Genomic DNA, 25,799 nt, shown 5'->3' with positions numbered 1-25,799 from the left:
ACCAGGGAAGAGAGGTCTCTTCTGTTCAAGCCTTTTGTTAGGAACCAACCAGGGCTTGGGCTCAATTGGCAAAGTCTTGAGGAACCAGGGTCATATCCATGTCACCATGAGAGATGTTTTTATGTGTAGCAAATTTGTTCTGGGAGCATTGCCAGAGAGATGTTAGATTGCAAGAAGAGCCTGGCAGACCCTGTCCCAGAATTCACCTAGTTGGTGTTATGGAATTTACTATTATGGGGGAGATTTTGGATAAGGAGGAATAGAATCCACCTTGTGCACCCCATGATTGGCCTCAGGTATGTGACCCAGTCCTATGACTGAGAGTTCTGCTTGTCAGGAGCTGATGCACTTCATATGGGAACTCTTGTTTTTTACCTCCCACCCATCCTGCCTTGCTCAGGAAGAAAAGGAGAGTCAGGGGATCTGTTCCTCCCAAACAGCCACATGAAAAGTGGGTGGCGCTTACTTTGTCACCTTGTCTGCAGCCCTTTCACTTTCTATTTTGTCTCATTCTCTGTGGCTTGTAAACACCGAGTAACTTAGGGTCAAAATAAGATGACAAATATGTTAGATAAGAAATTTATTTTACTTTTTTAAAAAAATGTTTTTTGCAAGGCAAATGGGGTTAAGTGGCTTGCCTAAGGCCACACAGATGGTAATTATTAAGTGTCTGAGGTTGGATTTGAACTCAGGTCCTCCTGACTCCAGGGCCACCTAGCCACCTAGCCACCCCTAAGAAATTTATTTTCTAAGATTTATCATAAAACCTCTAGATGGAGGTCATCTATCCAAGATGACCACTCAGGGGCAGCTAGGTGGCGCAGTGGATAGAGCACTGGCCCTGGAGTCAGGAGGACCTGAGTTCAAATGTGACCTCAGACACTTAACTGGGTGAGTCACAACCCCACTGCATTATGAAAACAGCAACAACAAAAAACCAAAACCAAGATGACCACTCCGAGCACAGGGAGACATGGATATTTCATAATAAAAGAAGGGCATTATTAAACCACCTTGGATACTGGCCCAGTTTTAAGGTTGCACATTTGCTGGTCAAAGAATATCATCCTGCATTGCTGTCTTGTCCAAAGGAAGATCCATTGGATTGGAGGGGAGCACAGGTTTCCCGGCTTCCTAATTATTTATCTTCCTGAGATGGCAGAGATGCTATTTCATTGTTTACAACAGGAAGAGAGGCCAGGCATTTTTTCAGCTCTCTAGATTTGAAAGTGTCAACCTTTTCAAGCTGAATATCCTTCTTTCAATGATTAGTGACGGTAGAGGCTAGACATTGGGAAAGAGAGCTCTGTTCTCAGGGCACCTGAGAAGATGCTGTTTCCTTCCAGCCCAAGCTGAGACTTGAGGGATAAGCCAAGAGCCCCTCTTGGATTTTGTAAAAAAAGAGCGGGCTGTAATTCTCCCCTAGATTAAAAATAGAGAAGCCTTTTGGACAAAGGTGGGTTCATGTAGGAGAGACTTCCATCAGGATGAAGGCTGGATGATCGAGGGCACAGACTGTCGGCTTAGACATTAAATGGGAATTTTGAGGGAGTTTTGCAGAAGCTGCAGTTGGCGTGGGAAGACAGAAGGGCCTATCCAGAGCCCAAGACCAAATCACCCAAATCTGACAGTTAAGATACTGTAAATTGCCCATAAAAGAATAAGAACAATTCAGACTTGTGAGAAGTGATTATTCAATTTGCTATTTATTTAATTTAATATATTAACTTATCCGTGTATTAGGACCAAGGCGTTCCCCTTTCTTGGTGTATTTTCTGGACAACAATAAAAATATATTGACTTGTAATGCTTTCTGCAGGACAAGACTATGTCGTGTTTCTTGAACTATCCGTAGCCTGCGGCGTTTTCCTGCAGGGCGGTGGAAGCTTCTGGAGGGCAGGGCCCGCTCCCGGGAGGCCCCGCCCCTCCCCCGGAGGCCCCGCCCCCACCCGCAGGCCCCGCCCCGCTCCCGGCGGCCCGGCCCTTTCTCTCCAACCCTCTCATTTCCTCCTTCCAGGCCCTTGCTCCCGCCCCCCACGCCGGGCGCCGCGGCCCCGGAGCATTCTGGGGCTTGTGGTTCCCAAGGTGGCTCCGCACAGGCGCAGTGCGGGTGGGTGGGGCCGCCGCCCGGGGAGCGCCGGTCGGGCCGGCTGCGCGAGCTTCCTGGAGGAGAGCGGGCCGGAGAGGGCGGAAGAGGGTGAGTGTGAGCGTGCGTGGCGCGTGCGCGTGTCAGTGTGCGCGCGTGCGACCGGTGAGTGTGTAAGGTGGGCCGGGGCGGCCGCGCGTGTGCGCAGGCGTGTGCACCGCGGGTGAGTGGGCCTCAGCCGCGGGCCCCGGCGGCCCCCGCTCGCCCCGCGCCGCTCGGCGCCTCGTCCCCCTCCGCCGGGCTGCGGGCGGGGTCGGGGGAGGGGTCGGGGGGAGGGGAAGGGGTGTGCGCACGCGTGTGAGTGTGAGCGCGGCGGCTCCGCGCAGACTCCGGGAGGAGGGGCCTGGTGGGGGAGGGGCGCCCTGCGGGCCGGGGGCGCCGGGCGGCGCGGCCCCTCACCCCAACTCGCCCAGAAGCCTCCACGGGCCCCGCCCCTCGCAGAGGAAGAACGGGGTCCCCAGCGGCCCCCCAAGGCACAGCGCGTGAGCTGGAGGCGCTGGGGGGCGAGTCTGCGGCAGGACTCGAACTCGGGGCTTCCCGGCTGCAGCCTGATCCCTTGGGGTGTGTGAGGGTGCCTGGAAGCCCGGACGGACACACACACACACACACACGCACACACACACACATGTCCCTGCCTGGGTCCGCCTGTGTGCATGTGCCCCGCTTGGCCCTATGGGCGTGTGTGTTAATGCAGGGCTGCGAGGGAGCCACACTTCGCAGATCATTCCAGAATCCTGATGCCTTTTGGCCGCCACACCGGAGCGCCCAGGATTGGGGGTGGTTGCCCTAAAGGCAGGGTTTAGACTCTTAGCCGGGGGGTGACCCCCGTTATGCCTCTGTTCCCGTCCGCTTTCCATTTCGTCAGGGTGTGTGGGGGTGACCCTGGGCCCCCCGGGCCCCCTGGGCCCCTCAGCGCCTCTGAGCCTTGTTTTCCAGTTCTTCCTCTGTGAAAGGGGAATCACAACAGTGGCTTCCTCACAGGGCGGCGATGAGGCCCAGAAAACAGACAGGGCTTATGGACTTGGCTCTCAAACTGTGAACCCATTGGAATCGGCTTCCTCTTTGTGAGCAACATAAGAGAATATTTCTAAAAATGTTTAGCAGAGGGTCTGCCACATAGTTGGAGCATAATGTTTATTCTTCCTTTTTAATTTCCTTTTTAGTTTCCAAGACAGTTTTATTTAGATCCACAATTAACTGGTATTCCATGAAAACTGTATGATTTCTATTTCTTACTTTTAAAAATTTAATCTTTTATTGAGATTTTTTGGTTTCTTTTATCACTGTAGTCTCCCTCAGAAACGCCATCCCATATGCCATTTTTCAGAGGAAAAAAAGGGGAGGGAATTCAGCACAACTGATTTTGATACATTGAAAAAGTCCAAAATCGCGTACTAAATACCACCTTTGCACTTCCTACTTTCATGAAGAGCTAGGTTGAAATGTCTTCTTCCTTTGAGTACCACCCAGTTTTTATAATTTTAAGTTTACTTTGAATTTTTTACCATGCTGTTGTCATTAATATCATTTTCTTGACTCGGCCGACTTCGCCCTGCATCAGTTCATGTAGATCTTTCCTTGTTTCTCTGTATTCTCACACACAGCACTTTAGAGCCCAGTCATATTCCATTCCATTCACGAACTGTATTTGGTTAAGCCACTCCCCCGTTGATGGACATCATCCTTGTTTCCAATTCTTAGCTATAACAGAAGTGCTTCTATAAATATTTTGGAGTTTATGGGAACTTTTTTTCTTATCCACAGTTTCCTGGAGTCCATGAAATTTCTGGTTCAAAGGGTGTGGACATTTTAGACACTTTATTTGCATAATTCTAAATTGTTTTCCAGAATAATTCCACTAATTCATAGTTTCACCAAGCTATTAGTGAGCCTATCTTTCTACCACCCCTTTCATTTTGATTTGCTATTTTTTGTCATTTTTCAGGATACCTGATGAAACCTCTGCATTGTTTTGATTTTCATTTCTCTTAGTGATTTGGAGCTTTTTTTTAACGTAGTTGAGAATACTTTGTTACTGTTTCATGAACATGTTTGTTCATGGCCTTTGACCATTTGTCTAATGAGGAACAACTCTGTAAGTATATTCATTGTTTATATATCAGCTACCAAGCCCCTATCAAAGAAATTGGACATAAAGTTTTCCCCCCATTTTTCCCCCTTCCCTTCCTATCTTAGATGCATTAATGTTTGTACAAAAGCTGTGTTAGAGCATTATGCTCCTTACTTTGTCCTTTTTTAGGCAGCCTTGTTCCCTCTGACTCTCTTCCCTTCATCTTGATTTTCCCTTCTTATTTGACAGCTCTCTCCCTTTAATGTTTTATTACTTCTTTATCTCCTGCTTTAATCTCATTACAAAATGTTTCCCTTCTTTTCCCCTCTCAATCAAGTTAACTTCATCTCCTTCCCATCCAATAGTCCTGGTTCTTAGATTTCACTTCATATTTTTCTGTCCCTTTGTGGAAAAACTCTGATACGTGACCCCTATAATTATCTGGTTTCTTCTCTCTTTTCTCTTTGCAGTTGAGGCCCTCAGAGTCTTCATTCCAGGCTCTCCCCTTTAGGTACTTTCTGCTACTGCCTTGTAGGGCTTGCCCATCAAGGATTCCCCCTTTTCCATAGTGCCTCACTCCCAGGGCAGTGCCAGAGAGAATACCACCCTATGTTTGGTCCCCTTCCATACCACATCCCTGATTTTTTGAGCTTTAATTTCTTCTTATTTTTTTATATTCCGTTTGTCTAGAAATCTTGTGTTTCATGCTCTTCCATTCCTCAGGTTATCAGGTGTGCCTTGGGATACCAATCCCCCTCTCCCAAGACAGAGACTTTTTAAGCATCAAGACCCTCAGACTTCATCCAGAATAAGGCTTCCATCTCTTCACTGACCATTCCTTAGGAGCATTCATCAGCAGAACCACCTCTCACCTCCAAAGTGCAACCTTCTTATTCCCTCCACCATTTTCAATCTTTTCTTCCTCCTTACCTGTTCTTCTCTTCACCTTCCCCTCATTGCTAGTCTTTGATTTAACCCTGGGGCATCACTCTTCTCCATTTTCCTTCTCCTGTCTCCATTTTCCTGCTCCCGTCTCCCTTAGTGCTCTTATATGTTGAAATGTGGTACGACAAAAAAAAAAAGCATTAATTCACCTGTAGGTGGGATCTCACCAGCCTCTGTCCATAATGCTCCCAGGTTACCTCCTCACTGTAGCTCTATTGCATTTTTCACCTTCACTCCTGTCTCCTCTTGTCCATTTAGAAAGAAGACTCTTTACTGGTCTCTGTTGTCATGGTTGCCATTTGCCCTCCTTGCCTGCTACCTTTATTCATTCCTGCACTTAGGGTGTTTGAGAAGCAAATGATGTCCTCACTTGTCGTTTTCTTTCTAAAAATGTTTCAAACTTGATTATCAAATGGCCATCTCTTTTCCTATGTGGTTAAGCTCAGATTGGCAGACAAGGTCAGCCCTGGATGCATCCTGAGCTCCACTCCTCTTCAGAGCACATTTCTTTCACTCTCTCCTTTTTCTAGTGGGTACTGAAATAGTCTTGCATTATTGGAAGTCCCTTTCATTTGGATACTTTCTCCTGATTGCTTGAAGAACTTGTTTCTGGATTGAATTAATTAATTTTATCCATTTTATGTTGTAGAATTTGCAGCCTTGGTTTTTTTTTTTCTGGAGAGAAATTGAATTCTTTTAATTGGAATTTCTTGTATTAGATTTAGAAGTTCCAGATTTTTTTTTCTATTCCTTCATAATGTTAAGGTTTTTTTATCCTGTTGTATACTTCTGGGATACTTATGATTCTTAGGGTGTCTCTAAGCATCCTGTCTTCAAGATCCGTACATCTACATAATAAGTACATTTACTTTATTCTCTTTTTTTTGGCTTCTCTTTTAGGTTGTCCTTTACTTGAACCATTTGCATGTTCAAGGTCATTGAGATTCTTTTTCCAGAAGTCTTTTGGTAATTTCAGGTTTTTTTCTCCTAATTTTCTTTTATCACTCACTTTCTGATTCTTGGAGTTTTTGGGTTTGGGGTGATAACTTTTGAGTGAATTTTGGATTGATTTTGGATTCTGGATAACTAACCATGGAGATAGTTGAAGTTGCATTATCTTTGATGCATGATTTTTCTTTTGGAGAAGTTTGAGAGGTCAGGGCATTGGAGAAATTTTCTAGTCCACCATCATGTTGCTCCCAGGACTTTGGAAACCTTCCCTCATTTGGGGCGACTTTTTCCCATCCACATAATTCTCCACGGTTTACCAGCTCTCACCTTCTCTTCTTAGATGGCTTCTCCCTCACATTTGTTTTTTTTTTTAGTTGTTTTTTTTTTTTTGCAAGGCAAATGGGGTTAAGTGGCTTGCCCAAGGCCACATAGCTAGGTAATTATTAAGTGTCTGAGACTGGATTTGAACCCAGGTACTCCTGACTCCAGGGCCGGTGCTCTATCCACCTAGCTGCCCCCATATTTGCTTTTCTTTAGGTCTTTGATGACACCACATTGACATCATAGATGTAGTTCAATCTCAGACTTATTTATGTAGTCTTATTCCAGGTGCTACCCTGTATACTTAAAGACCCCATGCTTGCCGACCATCATACTAGATTGTAATAATCGTAGCTTGAAGACTTGCAAAGTGCTTTTCAAATAGTATTTCATTTGATTTCACAATCACCTTGGGAAGTAGGTGTTATTATCCTATCCCCCTTTTACGGATGAAAAAACTGAGGCTGAGAGAGACTTATCCAGGTTTTCACAACTAGGCTTAAATGTCTGAGCTCATGTCTTATTCATCCACATATCTGAGACAGGGCTTGTCACAAAGACTTATCCACAGTGAGTGCATTCAGTCATTGTCGAATGAAAGTCATCTATTCCCATTCATATGGTCTCTGGCCATCTCCAAAGGGCCCTGAGATGTATATGTGATGTGTGGTGTGTGTGTGTGTGTGTGTGTGTGTGTGTGTGTGTGTGTGTGTGTGTGTGTCTGTCTGCCTTTCTGTCTGTCTGCCTTTCTGTCTGACTGTCTATGTGTCTGGGAATGTGGGTGTGAATTTATTGAGCCCCTTCTCAGGCTTCTCTCTGTCTGTCATCCTTCAATCTTTAGTAGAGTCTACAAGGTCCTAACCTGGAACACTGGAGGATCTGTGGAGATCGAGCTGAGCCTGACAGTGTAGGCCCCAGGTAATGTGACCCAGCTCTGGGGAAAGATGAGGGGAATGGAGGGCATCCTGGGACCTGAGAGACCTTTCAGCAGAGCTCCAGATCAGAGACTCGGGTTTGGACTGCTGGGGCCGTCCCTATCCAGGATACCTGGAGAGGTCTGGTTTGGATGGGGGTGAGGGGAGGGACCTAGAGGATCTGCCTTTAGTGCTTAGGGAGGAGACAGGTGAGAATTCCAGGGGTGGGGGTGGGCTCCATCTTAGTGTGAGGGGAAAGTTTGGGGTATGGGGGGAGATTGGTATTGCTTGGATTGATCAGTTTGTAGTGAACCTGATGCTGTTTTCCCTTCAGTCCTGACCAAACAATGATTGATTTGCCCCCATGCCAGTGGATCTTTTCAGGCTCTGTGCTGGACCACTGACCCCTTGGCCCATCCCCATCCTGCCCAAGGTAGGACCACTGACCCCTGCCCATCCTTTTTCCTCTTCAATCAGTCAGGATGAGGTGTCATTCCTCTGCGGAAACAAAAGAAATGAAACCCCTGATCCCCCAAAGCACAGAAATGTTCATTTGGCCAGAGTGTGGCTTCTGTTCCAGCTTGGGAGTTGAGTTGGCCTTGTTCCTGGGGCTCCAGAATGTCCTTGATCCTTCCTGTTTTGTCCTTCAAATGAAAGGCATCATAAAGCACTTTGCTTAGAGTAGATCTGCAGTAAATATTTGCCTTGATTTTATTTGGAAATTTTGAAAAATCAAAGCTCTTGGAAGGCTTTGCCCCCGCCCCCTGCTATGCACCCAGGCTTCTGTTCCAGACCAGGTCCTGGGAGGATCTTGGGCCCTGCTTCTATGCACCAAGGAGTCAGCTGGTTCCCCAGGAAAATGCTTAAAAGGACCCAGGATCTGCACATTTTCAAGGCAAAGCCATGATCTACATGGTCAGGACTTGGGATGACTGTGACAGAGTATGGGTTGGTTTTGGGCATTTCTGCCCTGTGTGAGATGATGCTCTCCCTGGTTGTCCTTAGCTAGAGAGCAGGGGGCAGTATAGTGGCTTCAGTGAGAGAGGGTCCTCACACAGCACAGCTTCTCTTGCATCTTTATAGAAGACTCCAGGTGTGGAATATAGTGGATAATGTCAAACTTTTTATAGTTTTGTGGACCTGTTTTCCCCCTCTTTTATCCTTTGTTATTATAAGGGATTGATCTTTATGGTAATGGATAGACTGGGAAATGTTAGTGAAGTATAGATAAAAGAAAGTGATTTTTTTTTAAAAAAAGCAACATCCCCTCTTTTCCTCCTCTTGGCAATTCTCCTGTCTCTATTGATAGGTACGCTCTTCTGACCTCAGGGTTGAGACTGTTCAGTGGTGGGCGGTGACTAGAAGCTGCTTATCCTGCTTGTCCACCCTGGCTGGCAGGATTTCTGTTATCACACCAGTGATTCCAGGAATTTTGTTTTTGGTTTTTTTTTTTAGATTTTTTTTTTTTTTTGCAAGGCAAATGGGGTTAAGTGGCTTGCCCAAGGCCACAGAGCTAGGTAATTATTAAGTGTATGAGACCGGATTTGAACCCAGGTACTCCTGACTCCAAGGCCAGTGCTTTATCCACTACGCCACCTAGCCACCCCTGATTCCAGGAATTTTTACCAGTTTTCTTTAGTTAATTGGGAATTTAGAATCAGGAAGAGCTGAGTTCAGATTATGCCTCAAATATTTGCTAGCTGTGTGATCATGAGTGTGATCAACCTGTTCTATCATCTGTAAAATTAGGATTGTAATAACACTTGCCTTTCAGGATTGTTGTGCTGATCAAATGAGATCATGGTTATAAAGTGTAGTCTATAAAATACTAGTTAATAATGATAACACTATCAACAAAAATACTTTTAGTTTTTGCCTAACACGGCAGTTCGTGAGGATCAAGTGAGGTTCAATTCAGAAAACTTTTATTAAAACACCTACTGAACTAAGTACTGGGGATGTAAATAAGAAAAAGAAGACAGTTTTTTTCCCCTCAAAGAGTTTCATCTCTATGGGAGAGGACAGTCCACAAAGGAACTGACAAAAGGTCCTGCCGGGGGTGCCCAGGACAAGGGCATGATGCCCTTAGCCTCGCTGGATCATGAAGAAAGTCCTGGAAAGCTCTGAGGCCCCTTTATCAAAGGCTGCAGGAGGAGGTCAGAGCCCTGTCCTCTGGCTCTCTAGCTGAGGGAAGTGGTGCCTGAGGATCAAAAACCAAGGCCTTCTAAGTGGTGATGCCCTTTCAACTGACCAGCTTATACTGGGGGGGGGTGTTAAAACTAGACATGATGTAGAGCTCTTTGTGGAAAAGAGAGAGAAGGATATCCCCGTTTTAGGGAGGAGGAAACTAAGACAAACGGTGATGAAGTGACTCACAGGATTCAGTCCTTCAGTTCAGATGTGTCTGAGACTGAATCTGAACTCAGGTCATTTGGACTCTGGATCCTGTGCTCTGTCCACCCCTTCACAGATTGGGGTCCTGGGAGTACTGGCTTTGAAGTCTTCCACTCTATGACCTTGGGCAAATCATCTAGTCTCCTTAGGACTTGGTTTTCTCATGTGTTGAGTGAAGCTGGATGAGCTTTAAGACATCTTCCAGCTCTAAATAAGCCTTCTGTGAACTTAGAATGAGTAAATTAGGTGTAGCCTGTGTAAGTGAACCATTCCTGTTATTTGTGTCTCCTCAGAGGAGGTAGGGCCAGTTTGGCTTTGTGGATCTGCAGGGACTCCTTTGTGCTTCCAGATACTTCCTGACTCCCTTCCCTTCTTGCCTCCCTCTCTTCTTCAGACTCTGTTCTTTCCCATGGTATGACCATGAAAGAAGAGGAAGGAATAATGTCTGGCTTCCTCCCAACCCAGGCCCAGGTGAGTTGGGATGTTCCCCCTTTCTCTGACCAGCGGGGTCTAGACTCTTCAGAATATGGGCATTTCCTCTTCTCTGGTCAGCCCTGACATGGCTCTTACAGAGAGGATGTCACTCCTCTCCCCTGTGGCTGCACTTGCTCCAGCCCCAGGATGATTCTGTGGCTCCCAGGCCCCTCTGTGGGATGCTTTGCACCTGGGTCTCCAGCCCATGTCACAGAGCTGGGCATATCCTAAGTGTTCAATGGATGCTTTTGCATTCATTCATTCCATGCCTAGCTAGATAAGCAAATAACAGGGGCCTTGAGGAAGGAGAGTGCAGTACAGTCCTGTTAAGAGGGCCTGGGCTTCCTTCCATCTGACATGTGCTACCTGGGTGACCCCAGCAAGACCCAGGTCTTCTTTGTAAAATGCAGGTTGGCTTGATGGTCTTCCAGCTCTAGCTGACTCTCCTAGCATTCATGCTCCAGGAATCCTTGTGATGTCAGAAAAGTTTGTTTACCTTTAGAGGAACTGAAGTTCCATAAAGGTGGAGGTGAGAAGAGAAGGGGCACCTGGCCCAGGACATAGACACACCAAAGTGGAACGCTGACTTGGTGAAGACATCAGAGGATGTCTGGCAGGAGCTGTAGGGGTATCAAGTGTAGCTGGATGACTGAGGCTCTTCGGTGTCAGATGGAAGAATTTGCCTTTTGTTCTAGAGGGGGAGGAAGCCATGGGGGAGGTGGGAGCATGGATGGCCGGGAAAATCATCCCCCGGGAGATGATACTAGCTACTGTTTGAAGGTCGGATTGAAGAGGAGTTGGAGGAGATAGCAGTTGTGCCAGGGAGAGGGGGTGAGGGCAGTGGTGATGTGAGTGGAGAGGAGTAAGAAGAAAGGGAAGAGGCAGCAAAGCCCTGGGAATGTGACCCGGGGTGCCCTTGGACAGTGCAGTGTGAAGCACGTTCTAGAAAACTAGTGGAGATGAGTGCACATGGAGGCTCTGGGTGTCTGAAGAATCCCCTTGGACATCCTGCTAATGTTGCCTCTTTCCTAGGGGCATGTGAGAGGAGGGTCCCTGGGGCAGCAGAAATCTATGACCTTCAAGGATGTCTCCGTGGACTTCACCCAAGGCGAGTGGGGGCAGCTGGACCCTTCTCAAAGAGACCTGTACAGGGATGTGATGCTGGAGAACTATAGGAACCTGGTTTCCTTGGGTGAGTACCTCTTTTCTCTGCTGTGGGGATTCTGCCCCTTGGGGTTGTTTTGTATTCTCAGGTTTCTTTAGCTGAATTTGGCAGGGTCTGCTGGGGGGTGGTGGTGGTGGAGATGCATTGCAGTGTTCAAGATAGTATGACTTCTACTCCAGGTCTTGTGAAAGGAAAGGTCCTTGCTTTGTACGATTAGAAGTCCCCAGCCTTGGCTTGTTGGCTTAGAGACTGCGTTTTCCATATCATTTGTTACAACTCCTTGTCTGATAGTGGGGAGAATGATAGGTGAAGTTCTTGGGGAACCCAAGTTTTACATTGTCTGGCATCCATTGATCTGGGAACGTCCGGGAGCTGACCACAGAGCATCCCCCAAGGCCTTGCTGACATGGAGAGGAAGGCTCTGGGAGTGAGCTGGCAGCCGTTCTCTGACCTCAGCATTCTTCTCTTTTCTTTCCCCATGAGCAGAGCTTCAGGTTATCAAACCAGAAGTGATCTCCAGGTTGGAGCGAGGAGAAGCGCCATGCATGTTGGAGAGAGAAGACTTGTGGGGCTCCTGTCCAGGTGAGTGAGGGGAACCTGGCAGGCACCGCAAGTACTTTCTCAGCTGCATGGTTAGGGGAGAGAGCTCAGATGCCAGTCAGGAAGGTCCTGGCCTGCAGGGAAGAAAGGGTCAGGGACCTCGGGGTCTGCTTGTTGAGGGGGGTTTTTCCCAGGACTCTCAGGGGTCCCTGTCCTCTATTATATTTTGCTTCACCTCAGTCCATTGGTTTGTGGGCCTCACTCCCCTCAAACATCCCTCTGATACCAAAGGAGGTGTTGTGTCTTGTTTTCTAAAGCTGTACCATATTTTGGGGGGGGGGGGTGTTAGCCCTGGCCTTGGGAGCAGAGGACCTTGATTTGAATCTCAGTTCTTTAATTTAGTAGCTCCATGATCTCAGGCAAGTCACTGGACTTTTCCTGGATGTCTTTGTTCATCTGCAAAACAGGACAGGCTTGGGGGAGGGCCCTTAACCTGACCGAGTCCTGGAACCCCTTGATGGGCAGGCAGGGGGCATAGCCAAGTTGGTGGACCCTTCTCAGAATCCTGTTTTTAAATGCATAGGGAGGACAAGGCTCTACAAAGCCTCTCAGCCATGCTCCTGGAGCCTCCAGTACTTGCATTCCTTTCACCAATGTTCTGCACTTCTTCCTCCTCTCCTCTCCCAATCCTTTCCTTGAAGATTTTCATGTCCTTTTGCTGCCTTCTTGACATGGTTTCTTCTAAAAAATACACAGACATTAGATCTTAAAAAAACAACTCAATGATAAAGCCTTAGCTTCATTTTGCCCCCTTCCTTTCTGCCTCCAGTTTAAATTGATTTACATTTCCTGGAGCAGCCACTGGGCTTTGTGATGGCCATATCCCTGGACTATTTAGTAATAATACATTCTATTGAGATTTAGTGCCAGAAGCACCTCGAGACCATCTAGTCTGTCTCTTCATTTTACAGGCCCAGAGAACCATTAATAGGGCTTTCCCCTGGGTCCCCTGATTACACATCCAGATGCTCTTCCGAGTATCACACCTCCTTTCATTCAGAATCTGAGCCTGCCCCACATTGTGAAGAATGAGTTCTCTAGTGGTGAGTCAGACCAGCCCTTCCCGATTCATCATGTGCATGGGGCTCAGCTGATCCGGAGGGAGGTGCACCATCTAGGTGAGGGTTTTCCACACTTGCCATGTTAACTGACCTTGATGCTCTGTCCTTCACTCCACCTTCTTGTAGTCCTTGTGCTGAGCTGCTGGGAGAGTCCTGAGTCTGTTGCAGATGTGACCTTGTCATTGCCTTAATTGGAAAATTGCAGTGAGGATGTAGGCCAAACATAAGTTCCTGAGTCTCTAAAGGCGGCTTCACCTTCACCCTCCAATCTCATATTACTTGTTTTCACAAAGTCTTTGTTTTACTCAGAACTGAAAACTCTTGTCCAAACTTGGCATTCTCTTCCCCACCTCTGTGCTTTGTCTTCCCTCTTGTCACTGCCTACCTTTCTTCTTTTCCTTCAAGGATCAGCCCAAGAACAGCCTCCTTGATGAACTTTACATCATCTCTCCAAGAGTTACTGTTTCTTATCTCCTCAAATGATCTTGTATTTATCTGTTTATCTGTTTTGTTTTGATTTTTTCATTCCCAGTAGCATGTATGCTCTTGAAGACAGACATTTGCTCTTCATTGTCTTTATATCCCTAGTTCCTAGCACGGTGTGTTGTATGGGTGTTACCTAATAAATTTATTTCCAAGGTTCTCCATGAAAGAGGGTCTAAGTCTTCAGTTTCCTTTCTCTCTATGCAGTAGGCAAGGGACACATACCTTTCTGTCTAAATATCTCAATTCTTTTTTTTCAGATAGTGATACTAACCCTTGGTCCATGGAAATAGATTCAAAGGATGGCATTCCTATGGAAGACTCATTCCAAGAAAGCCTCCAGATGAATGTTCCCCTGGACTTTAAGTTGGAACAAATTTGGGAATATGATACTGTGTTTGAGAAGCAACTCGGCAACTATGAGGGAGATTTAAGGCAAGTAACCATCACCGACATTAACACTTCCAGTGAAGTGAATGACCAAGAATGTAATAAATTTGGGAGAAATTTCAGTATGATGTTACTTGATGATGTACAAGAGAACATTACTATTAAAAAATCTCTCCATAAGTATGATACACGAGGAAATAACTTCAAACAGTATTCTGAGTTAGTAAAACGCAATAGAATTGCCTTTGGGAAGAAACTCTATAAGTATAATGAATGTAACAAAGCTTTCAATTATCACTCAGACCTTATTCGATATTATAGACTACCTGGTGGAAAAAAATCTTATGATTTTGATGAGTTAGGGCAAAGAATTCCTTCTGGAGAGAAACCTTTTAAATGTAGTGAATGTGGCATAGCATTCAGACAAAGTATGCACCTTATTCAACATCAGAGAATCCACACTGGAGAAAGACCTTATAAATGCAGTGATTGTGGACAAGCCTTCAGACAAAAAATGCACCTAATACGTCATAAGACACTCCATAGTGGGGAGAAACCTTATCAATGTAATCACTGTATTAAATGCTTTAGTGATAGCTGGTCACTTGCTCTCCATCAGAGAATTCACACAGGAGAGAAGCCCTATAATTGTAGTGAATGTGGAAAAGCTTTCAGACAAAAAATTCACCTTACTCGACACAAGACACTTCATATTGGGGAGAAACCCTTTAAATGCAATCAGTGTGGTAAATGTTTCAGTGACAGCTCACCCCTTCTTCTGCACCAGAGAATTCACACTGCAGAGAAGCCTTATAAATGTAATGAATGTGGAAAAGCCTTCAGGCAGAGCATGTATCTTATTCGACATCAGAGGACTCACACGGGGGAGAAACCCTTCATTTGTGGGGATTGTGGAAAGTCTTTCAATGACAGCTCAGCCCTCACGTTACATCAGAGAATTCATACTGGAGAGAAACCCTATGAATGCAAAGAATGTGGGCAGGCCTTCAGTCACAGTGGAAGCCTTACTCAGCACCAGAGAATTCATACAGGAGAAAAGCCTTATCCATGCACTGAGTGTGGGAAGGCCTTTAGGCAGTATTCAGCCCTTGCTCACCATGAGAGGACTCACACTGGAGAGAAACCATATATTTGTACAGATTGTGGAAAAGCTTTTAGTCACAGTGGAACCCTTACTCAGCATCAGAGAATTCACACTGGGGAGAAACCCTATGAATGCAGTGATTGTGGTCAAGCCTTCACTTACCAGGCAAGTCTTACTAAGCATCAAAGAAGTCACACAGGAGAGAGACCGTACAAATGTATTGAATGTGGGAAATCCTTTAATCAGAATATCTATCTTACTCAGCATCAAAGAATTCATACTGGAGAGAAACCCTATAAATGTGCTGACTGTGGAAAATCATTTAGTCATAGGGGAAGCCTTACTGCCCATCAGAAAATTCATACTGGAGAGAAATCTTGTAAATGTCCTGTTTGTGGGAAAGCTTTCCGCCACATGAACCAGGTTACTCAACATCTCAGAATTCATACTGGAGAAAAGCCGTATACATGCATGGAATGTGGAAAATCCTTTAGTCACAGTGGAAGCCTTACAACCCATCTGAGAATTCATACTGGAGAGAAACCCTATAAATGTGGGGAGTGTGGAAAAGCCTTCAACCAGAATATTTACCTTACTCAACATCAGAGAATTCACACTGGTGAGAAACCCTATACATGTAATAAATGTGGTAAGAACTTCAGACAGTACTCAGCCCTTAGTCACCATGAGAGAACTCATACTGGAGAGAAACCCTATATGTGTATGGAATGTGGGAAAGCTTTCAGTCAGAAGGGAACCCTCACCAATCATCAGAAAATTCATACTGGAGAGAAACCTTTCATATGTAATGAATGTGGAAAAGCCTTCAACCAAAATATCTACCTTACAAAGCATCAGAGAATTCATACTAGAGAGAAACCCTTTAAATGTAATGAGTGCGGTAAAGCCTTCAAGCAGGTCTCCGCCTTAAAGCATCATAAGAGAATTCATAATCGAGGGAAGACCCTGTAATTGTAGGTAATGTGAGGGAGCCTTCAGTCAGCAGAGAGGCCTTGGCCAACAGCATCAGAGAATTCATGCTGGAGGGCAAATGGAGCCAATACACCAAACTTCACTGGGGAATCTCATGTAGGAGGCCCTGCAGCAGCATATCAGGGCTTGCCGAAGTGAGCACATCCTACAAACTTAACAGGAGCCTCTGGAGGACCTCACCATCTCTTAAGAATCCCTCTTGCACTTGGAATCCAAATAGGACATCATGGTCAGCAAGCATTTGTTAAGTCCTTGCTGTGGGCACTAGGTGCTCGAGATACAGAGACAAAAATGAAGCAGCCCCTGCCCTAAAGGAGCTTACATTCTGTTGGGGGTAGACAAGACACGTGTATTGTATGTATGTGGTTCAATATACAGATCCAAAAGACAGTTTTTGGGGTGAAAGCAGTAGAAACTGGGACCAGGGGAGAGGGGATTAAGAAATTTTGCCTTGTTGTAGATGACATTTGAGCTGAGATTTAAAGAAAACCTGGGATTCCAAGAGACTGAAGTGACAAACACCTAGTTGGGCCCTTGTGGAGTTCCTTTTTCTTGTGTCTCCCAAGGTTCCTTATATGATTTTAATCTATGCATGGGAGACCCCTTGGTAGCAAACAGTAAGCACAGGGAGATCTTAATATTCTCTGCACTTTTTGGTCAGTTGTGTGATTGTAAAGATATAGTCTGCTGTAGAATAGAAGTTTTAAAAACCTTATTTTTTCTCCTACTTTCAACAAGAATGTTCTTGATGTGTATTAGATTATTCTCATAACGTTTTTGAAGAGCTGGAAATGTAGGCATATAGGATGGTAGTTCTCAGTCTGACTCCTGTCTCAGCAGTAGAGAATTTCATGCTGAAGGGGAAAATGTTATTATTACTGTGAATGTAGAAAAGCCTTTGGTCAATTCAGAAGTTTTATTGGGAGAAAAAAACCCCCATAAATACAACTTGAAATGTAGTGTTTGTGAAATGGCCTTTCATCACATGAACCAGGGTACTCAACATCTGAGAATCCATCCCAAAGAGAAATCCTAAGCATGTGTAACATTAAGAAAAAGCCTTTAATCCCAGTGGAAACCTCAGGATCTTACTGGAGAGGAAGTCTCTAATTATTTCTCACAATGAATATAAGAAGGCCTTCATTTGTGTGTTTTTTTAGTTTTTGCAAGGCAGTGGGTTAAGTGACTTATCCAAGGTCACACAGCTAGCTAATAATTATGTGTCTGAGGTTATATTTGAACTCAGGTGCTCCTGACTCCAGGACCCGGTGCTCTATCCACTATGCCACTTAGCTATCCTGAAGGCCTTCATTTGTAATTTGCTTTTCAGCTCATATTCCATATAAGGATTGTTTGGCTATATAAATGTCACATCTGTAGTTTATAAAAGGGTCTAGTTATCATATTATTACATGGGATGGAGAAATAGAAAATTTCTCCATTTGCTTTTCTCGGGTAGTACATTATTGCCATCAAAAGACTGTAGGCTTGTGCAAGGCTCATTGGGAAGTACACAGGTGTTTAGCTAAAAGCATGTCTTCAAAATGAGAGTATTTCTTCAAGCAGAAAAGGGAACTCATTCATAGAAACTAAAATGTTACCTTCCAAAACATTCCATCGATAACATTTTATTGTGAGATAGTAAGTGAAATACATAGGTGAGCTGGTAACTTATGGTAACAAAGAAGTTAAAGGAAACTTAGCAAGTAGAAGATGCCAAGAGCCAGAAAACATTTAGAAGTGGGGGGTTCTTGGCTGCAACTAACTGGGATCTAAAGATGGGACTCTATAGAAGGGGGGAAATCTTAGCTGTAGTTTGTCTTTCGGATCGTCTAGTCTCATTTTTTGAAAACTGTTTAGCTTAAGACAGGTGCCAAAAAGAAACTTCTGGCCGGACTGGAAGGAGATGCAAAACAAAATTATTTTCTTTGCTTGTTTTTGTATGTTCATTTATTTCTACCAGTGTTTTGTATGCTTGTTTGACTGTTTTGTTGATGATTATTGGACTTAATAAAAAAGAATTGAGCTGAATTCTTGATTTGAAGATCAACCAGTGGGGGGAGCATACCCCTGGAGACTCAAGGGAATGCCAAAGATGGTAATCACAAAAGGCTTGTTGAGGAATAGATGCTCAAGGTTAGGAAGGCTGTTAGGACAGGAGTTTATACCACAAAACCTGGGCAGGGAATATGCAGAAACATTGCACTGTCAGGGATAGAGCCTGTGACAGGTAGTGGGAACTTGCTGGTCTACCAAAGCAGCTCAGCAACCAGACTTGAACTTATACTCTTAGAGGTTACTTGGGACCTTGAGAGATTCCTGGCTTTCTGAACCTTGGAGTCAGGAAGACTTGAATTCAAATCCTGCCTGAGACATTCATTGGCTATGTTCCTGGACAGCTCTCTGTCTACTCTGCCTCTTTTTTTTTTTCCAATAATATAACGAAAAAATAATAACAAGAGATGGGACATCCTGGACTTTTGTTTAACATTTGAGAAGGGAAAATTCCTGCATCCTAGAAAAGAAGGAGGAGGGATGACCCTGATTATGGTCATAGGCTGTTTAATGTTTTAAAGATGACCACATTCACTGCAGTTGTATCAGGTTCAGATGGCACCCATCCCATTTTCAGATGACTCAAAGCTTGGAAGGCTAGAATCTGGATCATGAAAAGATCCAAACAAGTTTGTGCTTGGAGCCAAAGAAGATTTGTAATAGGGATAATTGTCCCAGGCTTGAACTGTAAAAATCACTTCCACATATTAAAGGGGCAATATGACCAGACAGGAGTTCAGTGGTAAAACATTCAGGGCTTTAATAACTTTTTACTTTAAGTCAGCAATTTGATGTATAATGGTGGAAGAAGCAGAATTTCACTGGGAAGTCAAGCAGAGGTCACTTGGGTTTGTATCCCAACATTGTCCATTACTGTGTCACCACAGGGCAGTCACTGAGCCTGTGTTCCCCTCCCTGGTTTCTAAATGTAAAAAACAAACCAACAACACTGTGTAGCAAGCTTTGATATGATAATTTAAGATTTGTGGAGTGCTTTACATATATTATCTCCTGTGGTCCTCTACAATCTTGTGAGCTGGGGGCGGGGGGTTTCTCTCTTTATCCCGGTTTTATATTTGAGAAGGAGGCTTGAGTGATTGGTCCAGGATCACACAGTCAATGAGTGTCTCAGGCAGGAGTTGAATTCAAGTCTTCCTGACTTCAAGGTTCAGCATTTTCTTCCCTGCAACACTTGGCTGCCTCTGGCTGTGTGAGCCCAGCCTTCAAGCACTACCAGTATGGGAAGTACTGTAATGAATACTTTATCCTACTCATCTGAAAACAGGCAAAACCACTGGCCATTCAAATATATATTTGCCTAAGATAATAGTTTGCCTAGGATAGTAGAGAAGGGGCTTATTTTTTCTGAGTATTGTTAGAGACCTCAGAAAGTATGATAGTTTGTAAGAATAATATTCAGAAATCTATAGCATCTCATGGGAAGACTTCAGAGAGGGGTCAGTTATAAAGACAGCTGTAAAAAGAGGAACTTCAATGAACTGATTTCTTTCCAGCTCTAAATCTACAATCCTATAACAACTTTCCCAGGAGTCATGGAATTTCATTGGTTCCCAAATAGGAGCTATCCATATAAACTTAGAAAATTTAATTTAATTTTTTAATCATTTTGTACAAATTTTTTTTACATTAATAAAATATTCTTGTTTAAGAGTAAACAAAATACCCCCATGAATATAGAACTTAGAAAATGTGATTTTTTCTATTAACAAAAATTATTGTCTTCCTGCATCTTCTGCACTGCCACATTAAAGAAGGGGAAAAAAAATCCAAACAAACCTGGTAACATGTATTTTAAAGCAAAACAAACTCCTACATTGACAAGTCCAAAAATGTCTTAATCTGCTGTCTTAAACCATCACTTTGTCCAGAGGTGGATTATTTCATTCAGAATCTTCTGGAATCATGATCATTGCATTGAGACTTTCAGAGTTGTTTGTCTTTACAATGTTGCCTTGCCTCCCTTACCTCTAATCTCCCAGGAAGCTTCTTGGCCTCCCAGGGGGCTGTTTCATAATTCTATAAAGCTGTAGGTACTCTCTTGGGTTCAACTATAACAACCCATTCTCCCCCACTCTTAGCCCTGTGGACTATGATAACCTACCTGAACTTTTTCCTTCATGCTAACAATGTTTCCACCCTGTCATTGGGGCAGCTAGGTGGCACAGTAGATAGAATGGTGGGCCAGGAATCAGAAAGACTCATCTTGTTAAGTTCAAATCTGACTTTAGACAGTTCCTAATAGTGTGAGCCTGGGCAAGTTACTTCACCTTGTTAATCTCCATTTCCTCTCTGTAAAATGATCTGGAGAAGGAAATGGCAAGTCATTCCAATATATTTGTCAGGAAAACTCAAAATGGGGTCACAGAATTTGGCATGACTGAAACAATTGAACAATAAGAAAAATAACGCTCTCATTCTCTTTCTATCTCAGTGATTCTCAACACTTATCTATCATTGATCAGTACTCATTCTTGGTCCCTCATGGATGGTTCCCATCTTCCCATTCCCCTCAACCAGATCCTACCAGGGTCCCACCCTGAAGCTTCCCACTCCTTCCACTCTGGAAATTCCAGTTCTTTGGCTAATACTTTAACCTCCATCTTCATTCTTTTCCATTCTCTCTCTCCATTTTCTTGAACTCACTTAGACTTGGCTCCTCCTTATGATAGCTTCGGTGGCTTCCCTTTCCAGCACTGGTGGTTTTTACAAGTTGGGGTTTCTGACTCCTCCATTGCTTCTTCAGGCATTGTTGAAGGAAACAGTGGATACCCTGAGCACCAGATCTGGAGCCAGGAAGATGGGTTCAAATAGACAGGACAAGGACAACTCATATCATTATCAGGATCAAATGAGATATTTGTAAAATTCTTTGCAAACAGTAAAGTGTTGTGCAAATGCTAACTAGTGATGTTTTTTAGGCTTTTCACAACACTGCTAGATTTTCATTTAGTTTCTGAGGGGTGGGTGTCTCCCTGAGTCCTCTCCTGTTTCACTGATCTCCTTAGTTCCCATGCATTCAACTATTATGAAGATGATTTTTCATTTCATTTGTCCAGTCCTAACCTCATTCCTAACTTTGTTTCACGTTTCCAGTTGCCTATTAGATTTTTCTAATTGATGTTTTATTCTTCTTGTTCTTGTTTTTGGGGAAGCTAGATGACCCAATGGATAGAATTCTGGTCCTGGTGTCAGGATGATAAGTCTTCCTGATTTCAAATCTCATCTCTGACACTAGCAGTGTAACCCTGTGTAAATCACTTAATCTTGTTGACTTCAGTTTCCTCATTTGTAAAATGAGCTGAAGAAGGAAATGGCCCACCACTCTAGTATCTTTGCCAGGAAAACCCCAAGATTCACAACAGTTGGATGTGACTGAAAAACAACTAAACCACAACCACCTCTTTCCTAAACTTCATCTTCAAGTCTCAAAAAAGAAATATTTCTAACTTGTTCTAAAGAATTGGAACTACATTGTCTTTTCTAGTTCATCACCCCTAAACTAGTACATACTCCTTCCCTCCTTTGACCTTTTGGTGAACCATTTTAAGATTACATTGCCTTCTCAATCATTTTATTCCTTTATTCTATCAGTTTATTCTAGCTGTAATTCAATCTTGATTTTACCCAGTCCATTGCCTTCATTTGCTCATACTATTGAACAAAACTTGAGAAGGAAATGAAATCGATGAATCTGCTACAAATTTGTTACACAATCTCAAACTGGGTCTTCATTATGCAGGGTAATCCTTACACACCTCCATAATTATCCCCCTTTCCTTTTCATCCTTTTCCAAACCTTTTGTGGATTCCTCTCCCTTCACTTTTTCAGCTGAGTACTCAACCTCATACTTAATAGAAAAAAATGAGACTGTTCATCTCTCATTTCACATCACCCACTTGCCTCTGTCACTTTTCTTCTCTACTTTTCTATCTCTACAGGATCTTTTCCATCAAATCTATCTCCCCATTTTCTTAGCTTCAGTCTCTACTGGCTACTTCCTTCTTGTCTACAAGTTATACCCATGTCTCTACCTTTTTCAAACCCTTATTTGATCCAACCATTTATTGTTGGCTATCTTTCCATATCTTTCCTCCTTTTTATGGCTAAATTCTCATTTCCTTATTGTCAGTCAACTAGTCCACAAGCATTTTATTTTTTAAATTTATTTTTATTAATGATACTATTTGAGTTTTACAATTCCCCCCATCTTACTTTCCTCCCCCACCCCCCACTGAAAGCAATCTGTTAGTCTTTACTTTGTTTCATGTTGTACATTGATCCAAATTGAGTGTGATGAGAGAGAAATCATATACTTAAGGAAGAGACAAAAAGTCTGAGAAAAAACAAGATCCCACTATAAGATATGTTTTTTCCCCTAAATTAAAGAGAACAGTCCTTGAACTTTGTTCAAACTCCATGGCTCATTATCTGGATACAGATGGCATTCTCCTTTGCAGATGGCCCAAAATTGTTCATGATTGTTGCACTGATGGAATGAGTGAGTCTTTCAAGGTTGAACATCACCCCATGTTGCTGTTGGGGTATACAGTGTTTTTCTGGTTCTGCTCATCTCTATCAACTCGTGCAAATCCCTCCCGGCTTCCCTGAAATCCCATCCCTCCTAGTTTTTAATAGAACAATAGTGTTCCATGACATTACACATACCACAGTTTGCTAAGCCATTCCCCAACTGAAGGACATTTACTTGATTTCCAATTCTTTGCCACCACAAACAGGGCTGCTATAAATATTTTTGTATAAGTGATGTTTTTACCCTTTTTCATGATCTCTTCAGGGTATAGACCCAGTAGTGGTATTGCTGGATCAAAGGGTATGCTCATTTTTGTTGCCCTTTGGGCGTAGTTCCAAATTTCTCTCCAGAAAGGTTGGATGAGTTCACAGCTCCACCGACAGTATAATAATGTCCCAGATTTCCCACAACCCTTACAACAATGATCATTATCCTTTCTGGTCATATTGGCCAGTCTGAGAGGTGTGAGGTGGTACCTCAGAGAAGCTTTGATTTGCATTTCTCTAATAATTAATGATTTAGAGCAGTTTTTCATATGGCTATGGATTGCTTTGATCTCCTCATCTGTAAATTGCCTTTCCATATCCTTTGACCATTTGTCAATTGGGGAATGCCTTTTTTGTTTTAAAAATATGACTCAATTCTCTGTATGTTTTAGAAATGAGTCCTTTGTCAGAATCATTAGTTGTAAAGATTGTTTCCCAATTTACTACATTTCTTTTGATCTTGGTTACAGTGGTTTTATCTGTGCAAAAGCTTTTTAATTTAATGTGATCAAAATCATCTAGTTGGTTTTTGGTGATGTTCTCCAACTCTTCCTTAGTCATAAACTACTCCCCTTTCCATAGATCTGACAGGTAAACTAGTCCTTGATCTTCTAATTTGCTTATAGTATTGTTTTTTATGTCTATGTCCTGTATCCATTTGGATCTTATCTTGGTAAAGGGTGTGAGGTGTTGGTCTAATCTAAGTTTCTTCCATACTAACTTCCAATTTTCCCAGCAGTTTTTATCAAAGAGTTTTTATCCCAATAGCTGGACTCTTTGGGTTTATCAGGTAGCAGATTACTATAATCGTCTCCTGCTTTTGCACCTAGTCTATTCCACTGATCCACCACTCTATTTCTTAGCTAATACCAAACAGTTTTGATGACTGATGCTTTATAATGTAATTTTAGATCAGGTAGGGCTAAGCTCCCTTCTTTTGTACTTTTTTTCATTAAGTTCCTGGAAATTCTTGACTTTTTATTTCTCCATATGAATTTACTTACAATTTTTTCCAATTTATTAATTTTTTGAAATTTTGATTGGTAGGGCACTAAACAGGTAGTTTAGTTTTGGTAGAATTGTCATTTTTATTATATTAGCTCTACCTATCCATGGGCAGTTGATCTTTAACCAGTTATTTAAATCTGATTTAATTTGTGTGAGAAGTGTTTTATAATTGCTTTCAAAAAGTTTCTGAGTCTGTGTTGGCAAATAGACTCCCAGGTATTTTATATTGTCTGAGGTTACTTTGAGTGGGATTTCTCTTTCTAGCTCTTCCTGCTGTATCTCCAACAAGCATTTTAAAACAATGTTTTTAATTTATTATTTACTTTTAACTTTAATTTTTTTAGTTCAGAATTCTTTCCCTTTAGCCTTTCTCCCACCTTTGAGAAGTTAAGCAATATATCAATTGCACATGGGAAATCATGTAAAACATTTCCACATTAGCTATGTTATAAAAAATATCTTATTTCAGTTTGCACTTAGAGTTAATCTGTTCTCTGGACACACCACATTTTTCTGCACTGCATTTTTCATTATGGGTCCTTTGAAATTGTCTTGGATCATTGTATTGATGAGAATAACTACATCACCATTGATCATTACATTATTATTATTCCTATGTACAATGTTCCAATGATTCTGTTAGGTGGTCATTGGTCCTAGAGTCAGGAGGACCTGATTTCAAATTTGACCTCAGACAATTGACACTGACAAGCTGTATGCCTTTGGGCAAGTCACTTCACCCTAATTGCCTGGCATCTAGGGCCATCTTCAGTCATCCTGATTCATGTCTGGCTATTGTACCCAGATGGCTGTGGAGGAGAAAATGAGGCTGGTGAGTCAGCACTGCACCCCCATTTCCCCCCTTTACTCCAATCCAATGAATTTGCCTGTCATGTCATCACCTCCCTGATATCATGGTCTTCAAAAACAAAGCACAAACATCATCATCAGTTGTTCTGCTCAGTCCACTTTGTATCAATTCATATAAGTCATTCCAGATTTTTCTGGAACCAGCCTGCTCATTTCTTATGGCAAAATAGTATTCTATTACAGTCATGTACAAATTCTGTCAATCCCCAATTGCTGAGCATTCCCACAATTTTCAATTCTTCCACAATTTCCCCACAAAAGAGCTATAAATAGTTTTATTTATATAGGTTCTTTTCCCTTTACTTTGATCTTTGGGATACAGACCTAGTATTGGTATTGTTGGATCAATTCTCCACAATGATAGGTCCAGTTCACAACTCCACCAACAGTGCAGGCAACAAACAGGTACCTATTTTTCCATATTCCTTCCAATATGTATTTTCCTTTTCTGTCATATTAGTCAATCAGACAGATGTGAAGTGGAATCTCAAGAGTTTTTATTTGCCTTTCTCTGATCAATTGTAATAGTTTTTTAAACTATGACTATAGGAAGATTTTATTTATTCTGAATTCATTTGAGGAATGACTCATTTATTTATAAATTTGATTTGGTTCCCCATATATGTGAGAAATGAAGCCTTTATCAGAGAAACTTGCAATAAAAACTCCTCATCCCAGTTTCCTGTTTCTAATTTTGACTGCATTGATTTTGTTGTACAAACTCTTTTTAATTGAAAGTGTTCAATTTTCTTTTTTTGTGATCTTCTCATCTCTTGTTTGATCATTGCTTTCATTTTTCATAGATATGACAGATTAAAATTTCCATGTTTCCCTAATTTGCATATGATATCCTTTATGTCTAAATCATATAGCCATTTTGACTTTATTTTGGTTTATGGGGTGAGATGTTGATCTAGACCTAATCTCTGCCACACTGATTTCCTGTTTTCCTAGCCATTTTTGTCAAATTATGAGTTCTTGACTGATTCCAGAATCTTGGATCTTTTTATTTATCAAGCACTAGTTTTCTATAG

At 42.8% G+C, this 25,799-nt stretch overlaps 1 protein-coding gene across 5 annotated transcripts; it reads left to right on the top strand.

Moving 5' to 3' along the window:
* Positions 1-2,125: 2,125 nt before the first annotated feature.
* LOC141509767 (uncharacterized) lies at positions 2,126-20,741 on the top strand. 5 transcript variants are annotated; one of them, XM_074219547.1, is made up of 8 exons: positions 2,151-2,197; positions 6,063-6,128; positions 7,276-7,352; positions 7,683-7,781; positions 10,137-10,213; positions 11,249-11,408; positions 11,868-11,963; positions 13,786-20,740. In XM_074219547.1, the coding sequence occupies exons 5-8, from the start codon at positions 10,157-10,159 to the stop codon at positions 15,990-15,992; spliced, it is 2,520 nt and encodes an 839-aa protein (XP_074075648.1). In that variant the 5' UTR covers positions 2,151-2,197; positions 6,063-6,128; positions 7,276-7,352; positions 7,683-7,781; positions 10,137-10,156; the 3' UTR covers positions 15,993-20,740. The 5 variants fall into 5 exon arrangements, with proteins under 5 accessions (XP_074075647.1, XP_074075650.1, XP_074075648.1 ...); XM_074219546.1 differs by lacking the exon at positions 6,063-6,128 and having other exon boundaries at positions 2,126-2,197; XM_074219548.1 differs by lacking the exons at positions 2,151-2,197; positions 6,063-6,128 and adding an exon at positions 2,223-2,251.
* Positions 20,742-25,799: the final 5,058 nt, after the last annotated feature.

The sequence above is a fragment of the Macrotis lagotis genome, chromosome 1, assembly GCF_037893015.1.
Source record: "Macrotis lagotis isolate mMagLag1 chromosome 1, bilby.v1.9.chrom.fasta, whole genome shotgun sequence".
In the NCBI taxonomy this organism is placed as follows: Eukaryota; Metazoa; Chordata; class Mammalia; order Peramelemorphia; family Peramelidae; genus Macrotis; species Macrotis lagotis.
The sequence above is the reverse complement of the archived record's forward strand: the minus strand, read 5'-3'. Positions and strand labels throughout refer to the sequence as shown.